At 41.6% G+C, this 7,355-nt stretch overlaps 1 protein-coding gene across 1 annotated transcript in view; it reads right to left on the bottom strand.

The window, feature by feature from the left end:
- Positions 1 to 7,133, bottom strand: part of T265_11271 (hypothetical protein) — a gene marked incomplete at both ends in the record, with an annotated part of 20,418 nt that extends 13,285 nt beyond the window's left edge. Inside the window, 2 exons of the mRNA XM_009177883.1 lie at positions 4,047 to 4,120; positions 6,821 to 7,133. Of these exons, the coding sequence (XP_009176147.1) occupies positions 4,047 to 4,120; positions 6,821 to 7,133 (387 nt within the window). The remainder of the gene's footprint in view (positions 1 to 4,046; positions 4,121 to 6,820) is intronic.
- Between the last annotated feature and the right edge of the window lie 222 nt (positions 7,134 to 7,355).

Below are 7,355 nucleotides of genomic sequence, written 5' to 3'. Positions count from 1 at the left end.
AACCTGGAGGGCCAGGAGACTGTGTTCGTCAGACCTCTAACCATTGACCAACCTGGTATGAGAGACTCTGTGAGTGTCGCGAGACACCCTCCAGTATAGCTCAATGGATCGCTGAGGTGCGCAAACCGTCACACCAAGGTAAGGTCCAGTCTCTTCGTGACGGCAGTCGAAGAACATAAACAAAAGACTCGGCTTGATTCGACTGAATCTCTCGATAAAGCCAAATTAATGTGCAAATGAATATTTTTTGTGAAAACTAGATATCGTTCAAAATAGCTGTTGCTTAACGCAGGAAACCTGACTATTGGTGGCTAATCACGTTTGGCAACAAACGGGCCATCTAGCGATCCCCAAAAGGAAGAAAAGCATTGTGCGGCCTAGCTCTTCAAGATCCGGTAGCATCTCAAACTGAGGACATGTCAGTTGAGCATCGTTTGCAACCTATTCAGATAATCACCTGTAATTTACCCGTTGAGTGAAATCTCTGCGGAAAAAGGAACAAGCACTGGTTGTTCTGAGGCTTTCGCCCTTATTCAGGGTAATACTGGCGGCTCAAACGGGACAGATGATGGATACATTCCTTTGAATATCAATATGGATTGAACGGGAACCTCACCTAGAACCCAGCTGAATTCATCGTTCATGATGTACTAAGTGGAACAGTAGGCTGCCTGGTGGGGCACATTCAACTGTTTAAGAATACCATAAATTAGTGATTCAGCTGGGTTCGAGGGAGTCTGCCATCAACGCTAAATTGATTACAAATGAGCGTTATTCTTCAGCACACACAACAGGGGACTTGATCGCTTGAACGAGGTCATACCGGCCACCGAATGCCTTGTATGAGAATAACAAGGTGTCTGGATACTGTCCATCGCTAGGTTGTCATGATTATGAGATGAGAGAGAAGTTGGATCAGAAAAATCAAACTTAAGTGAAAACTATATTAAGCACAGGAGTTTTCTGTACCTGGTGGTTTCGGGTTTGCTGTGTAATAAAACCTGCTTCAAAATTACGGTTTGTTTTTCATGGTATTTTCCGGTAAGTAGAACGATGTGTACAAGTGACTAGAATTGTTTTTGGTATCTTGCGATGGCGGTTTTCCCGTATCAGCCAAACAGACGCTGCTTTTCAATGCACATATCTGCAGCAGTTTCGGTTATCTCTCCCTAGAAGTGTGGATTAAAATATTCCGCAATAAAAAGGTAATATGTTACTCATAAGGTTGCTCAAAACTCTTCGACAACTCACGACCGGTTTCGCCCTTCCTAGGGCTCATTAGTAGGCACGCTCAGAAAAAAAAACAAGAGATTCATCTGGGCTCCAGGTGAGTCTCCCATCAAAGCTAAATTGATATACAAATGAGTGTATTTCGCTTATTCCGTCCAATTTGGGTTCAGGTAGAATATCAAGTTCACCGAAACTCGGGGACTGCACCCACCTGATGAGTTTCAAGAAGAGCGATACCAGTCGTGAACTGTAGAATAGTTTTCAGCGACCTTATGAGTAGCGTGTTAAGTCTAAGCGAAGACGATAGTTTATTCTCTGAGTTGGGGATAATGCCCTCATCACAAGGCATCGGACGAAAAGGTCCAACGATCTTCTAGTCTACTTTGGTAAATATTTTGGCCAAAACAGGCTCCAAAAAGTTGACACAGTTGAGAAGTGATCTCACCATGGTACTTAAATTCAATTAAGCCTCAAATGAAGTTATTCAGAAGTAGAAGAACTGTGTTTAACCCGTTCTTGTGAGCTTTATGCGCTGGCGGAAACTAACTATAATGGATGTTTCGCCCTGTAATTGAAGTCCATCTACGCTGGAAGGCCGGAAGGCACTGTACAACTGTCTCATCACTGGTAAGAATCACCAGCATCGCGCAGCTTACGAAACCACAGGGCCTCGAACCCATGACCTCCAACTTAACAGTTTGAACACTTAACCGTTCAGCCAGGAGCGGTCGATCAGCAGTGTGGTTAACTCACACCTAGGTGAGTAAAGCGCCGCTACTCTTTCAGTCAGAGCATCCAATCACATAGGCACACGCGTAGTATGCACGTGTAGTATACGGTGTCTGCTATTTGGTTGATTTATACATAAGTATTGCTTACTGGGCTTCGGCTCATGAGCTTTGTCTCTGTTTTCTATCCACAGAAATTGTCGTGAACACCTGCCTTCGGAGAATCACTATCTCCTGGTGCATACTGCACACGTGTTGAAATAATTTGTGATAAGTGAAAATCTCTCGCTCAGCGGATTTTTGTCTCCAGAGCGTTTCGTTTCAGAAAGTCAACTAAATTAAGCCAACGTGACTGCACTGCCTATGGCTTTTGTTTCGAGTACGAGCGCGAAACTACCGACCGTAAGGTCCGTGGTTCGAACCCAATCTCGGCACCTCGACTGGCCATATCAGTGGCAGTGGCTCCACCTTCCCCCTTCCCTCAGATGGCATGGCGGCTAGGCACCGAAAGAGTGTTGCTACTGAACGATTATCGTTGTTATTAGGCTGTTGTGTCTCTAAGAATGGAATCAGGAGATGAAATAAAAGTACTGGAAAGTCGGCACAATAGATGTTTGCCCAGTATATTTTATTTATTTATTTATTTATTTATTTATTTATTTATTTATTTATTTATTTATTTATTTATTTATTTATTTATTTATTTATTTATTTATTTATTTATTTATTTATTTATTTATTTATTTATTTATTTATTTATTTATTTATTTATTTATTTATTTATTTATTTATTTATTTATTTATTTATTTATTTATTTATTTATTTATTTATTTATTTATTTATTTATTTATTTATTTATTTATTTATTTATTTATTTATTTATTTATTTATTTATTTATTTATTTATTTATTTATTTATTTATTTATTTATTTATTTATTTATTTATTTATTTATTTATTTATTTATTTATTTATTTATTTATTTATTTATTTATTTATTTATTTATTTATTTATTTATTTATTTATTTATTTATTTATTTATTTATTTATTTATTTATTTATTTATTTATTTATTTATTTATTTATTTATTTATTTATTTATTTATTTATTTATTTATTTATTTATTTATTTATTTATTTAGTGAGTGAGTGAGTGAGTGAGTGAGTGAGTGAGTGAGTGAGTGAGTGAGTGAGTGAGTGAGTGAGTGAGTGAGTGAGTGAGTGAGTGAGTGAGTGAGTGAGTGAGTGAGTGAGTGAGTGAGTGAGTAATATATTAGGACAGCGTCAAGCTACTTAAAGGCGTCTTTTTTTCGTCAACCAGATCAGTGTGTGAAGGTAGCATAAAAACAAGGTATTCAGATTTTCAAGCAACGAAGACCAGCGGGTGCTCTGAAAAGGTCTGTCGGGTGGATGAATGGTCGCCGAAGTACCGGAAGTACGGTCAACGAATCCACTCGAACAAACCATCGGCATCAGCAGTAGCTGCCGAGCCGACCCGTTTTGACGTATCCAAACTCTGGCCGATTGTATTCGGCTTAACAATTGTAGAGACTGAACCAACCTAATAGGGCCTGTTGTTGGAAAAGGTAGTAAATCTACCGTTCAAAATGCAGTGAGCATATCCTCATTTTGCAAAGGTCCATGTATGACCGACGAACGACTGAGGGAGGGCAATGAGGCCGCGTTGAACGCATGAGATCAGCCACCAAGTAACATCGGCCGAAGACCCTTCGAGGAATTTCTTCCACAGATCAGCAACACCAATTTAATAAGACTGTCAAGTTACTCGAATAACCCCTGCGAAAAAAACGGACCGAATAAAAGAGGGAAAGCGGTCTTTTAACAGCCTATCACAGACACCAACTCATACGGATTTATATAAGAAGTGACGGGGATATTGCATTGTGACATCGATCTGAAGCCATTTCTTCAAGTATCTCCCCTCAAGCACAAGGGGAACACAAGAACCTCGTCCTGGAAGGCTAGACCTTTTGTAATCCCGATCATTAGATTCTACCAAGCAGTGAATAAAAAGTCGGAAAAGAGTTGGAAGAATACACTAGTAATCAAACGAACGGGAACTCACCTGACCGCGACATATGGGACAATAGATGTGAACGCTGTACAAGGTGCGCCGCCAGTGCAAACAAAAACATCGGGCTGAAAAACAAGATTCACTGGGGCGTAAACATAAGGAGCAAACAAAAGGGACTCACATTATTCATAAATATCACTCAGTAGGAAGCAGCCCAACTTAAACGATGCTACTTTTTCCATACATAAACAGTATGAAGTTGGCGCAGTGTAACCGAAACGGGGTTCCCCATGTCAACAGTTTATGCCTTGATATGTGTCAACCTAAGTCCATGGTAATCCAATACTGATAAGGGAAAATGAAGCAGTCGAGTATCTTTCCAAACACGAGAAAACACCAGATACTTCCGTCCGAACCCTAGAAAATTCTAGTCTCACAGTACACAGCGAACAGATGGTAAGAAACCTGGGAGCTGACCTAGTCGAGTAATTCGGTTCAACAGATAACCGTCATACATTCATGATGGGGCGGATGCAAAGTGAGGGCATCGTTCGAAGCCCCCCCCCCCCTTCGCGGCAACCCACGTGAACGAGAAAAATCGCTGCCTTACGCAAATAATTCTCTCAAAAAGAGATCTGGTCTGTGTGATCAAGAGGTAGTCAACGTACTTGGGGTCGCTAATTTCATAATACGGCCAGTTATGAACCTCATCAGTCTTTTTCACTGAATAAAAAATTTAACTCCGGAAAGTAAACCCCGAGTACTGAACGGCACTGTTTGTCCAATTCAATATGACGTTTTTTTATCATCATCATCATTATCGGCAGCTGGAGATCAGTGCTCAATACTGATGCTTGGCTGACGTACAGTCGTGATTTATTTCAAAGCCTCATTGTGAAGAAAAGAATAAAGATGGACGGCGAACGGACTTAGTGCTAGCTTACTCCAATCATTCCAAAGAGCCTACCTACACCTCCCGACACTCATTCAGGCAATCTGGATAGACACTGACAATGAGGACCCCATAGAATCCATATCCCATCCCTCGTGCTTCCTTCAGGTAGCATGACAGCCAGGCACCGAGAGGGTGTCACGGCTCAACGAAATTTTTTTTTTAAAATTGGTTAGTAGAGGTTTGTGTGTTGATGTGTCTGACACCAATCAACTTTAGAACAAGTGCACAATATCCATGGAAGAGGAAGAAATCTTCCTGAGGTTACGTCGTGTAGGCAGCGGAAACACAAAGCGATGATGCACAACTTATAAGGTTACTGAAAAACATCACAAACGAGAGATTCAACTGGGTCCCGTCGAAATCAAGAGTGGTATGTAAAAACAGCCATGATATCTAGTCGCTACAAACTGAATCATTGACCGGATATACCTTCGGTCTGAATGTCATAGTGATGGTATTCAGGATTCAGCCATCCCTACATGTCTGCCTCGAGTTCCCCCAAACAAGTTGGTAAGCACGCAACATAATATTCCCGGTCCGACACGAACGATTTGAGTGGAGTCCAGAGCCGAGCTGTGATCTGGTCAGTTCAATGAGCGAAAAAAGTAAAACAAAGACCTTAGTTTTATCATGCACCCCAAGTGTACGGATATACTATCATATAGGAATCACATAACTTCCTTGGAACAGTTTCACGGGATAAAGTTACTGAGGTAGGTCATACAGAGTCCCACGTTTTGTACCTCGCCGAATATAGCTATTTGACCAGTCGAACTAACAAAGGTAACAGCCCAAGGCCATTACAAGGAGTGAGCCATGATTCCACCAGCTAGGAACTATATATTCTTTTTCCATGTTTTGTCTATGGTGCAACAGTTCACCTGAATTAGTGAGAATGAAAATCGTTCAGCTTTAGCACCCTTTCGGTCCCTTACTGCCATGTCACCCGAAGGAAGCACGAAGGCTGAGATACCTTCAGGTTGCCCAAGCCTAGACAGGGAAAATCGAGAGCCAGAGGTCGGGTTCGAACCACGGACGTTTCGGTCAGTAAATTCGCGCTCTGAATTCAGGTCTATCTAAGAAGCTGAACGGTAGGAGTGTTATGGATTACTCAGAAGATGTTGACCATATTTAGTCAGTTGGAAAGACAAAAGGAATCCACCCCATGCACTATTTGTATAAGCCTATTTTTGGCAATGCATTCTTTACGTGATGAGCCATCCAATCGACAAACCTTGGAAAAGTGCTCGCCCTGTGAAAATCTCTTTCCAAAGAAAAATCACTCAAAAAGAGTGCGGTGGGTAGGCACCGCAACAACAATTTATTCAGGAATATAGATGAGTAGAATTCACCGATGGAGGCCGAAAATCGCACAGCAAACGTAAACACAAAGCAAAAACCCTTGAAAAAGGATCACCGCGGCAACCAAAACGTCGGATTACAACACCTTATTCCAAAACGTTGTATTGTGGCCTTAGGCTTTTCATAGTAAGCACAGTCTGCCGGGAAAACGGGAAACGACCGCTATTGCTGTAAGTGGTCATTACGAACACTGACAGAAATAAACCGGTAGTACATACTGGTGCTTAGGTGTCACAAAACTATGGGAGAGGACAGCCCTAGCAGTGGAAAGAAATGAAAACAGTGGGGCGTCAATGCAAAGAAGTCCTATGCCTTTAAAGGAAACCAAGAATAATGTGCCTCAACCTGTTGACAAAATGGAAACAAACAGATCTGGACATCATGTTGAATTAAGATGCCATCAGTGGGAGTGACCCATTGTCCTGTGCGAACCTCACTGGAAAGAAGCCCAGCACACTGTGACAGGCGAAATTTAGCTAGGCAGGCGCAAAACTGGCATCGTACTCACCACAGAATTTATGTCCACAATTCGTTTCGATGCCGAATGCGATCGGATCCCAGCATATTGGACAGTCCTCGATTTCAAGTGCAGGTCCGTCAGAATGTACTGTGCTTTCCGGTTGTGAAAGTTGGTGATCACTGGAGTGCTTTACGAGGCCCCTAAAATAGTGCGGATTGAATGTAGAACGGTGTTGTTTGTGGTACCATAAGTACTTCGCCACCAGCAATCCAACGAACAGGAAGGGGAGGAGAACCAGTAGTAACACGTGATTGTCAACACCTTGAATAAGACGCGGTGTGGGATCCGAACGAGTGGGCATTGAGCGCCCGGGACCCTTTTCGCCTCTGTTACTACTCTGTCAAGATAGTCAGAAAGAGTAACTACATAATTATACTGAGTTTAATAGCATTTGATACTGATATTGTGCCAGATAATAAATAACAGTAATTACCGGTGCCTAGCTGCTATGCCACCCGAAGGAAGCACGAGGTCTGGGACACTATTAGGTTGCCCGAAACAAGACAGGAGAAGTCAAGATTCA

Source organism: Opisthorchis viverrini, assembly GCF_000715545.1.
Source record: "Opisthorchis viverrini unplaced genomic scaffold opera_v5_466, whole genome shotgun sequence".
Lineage (NCBI taxonomy): Eukaryota > Metazoa > Platyhelminthes > Trematoda > Opisthorchiida > Opisthorchiidae > Opisthorchis > Opisthorchis viverrini.
This window is presented reverse-complemented; position numbering and strand designations above follow the sequence as displayed.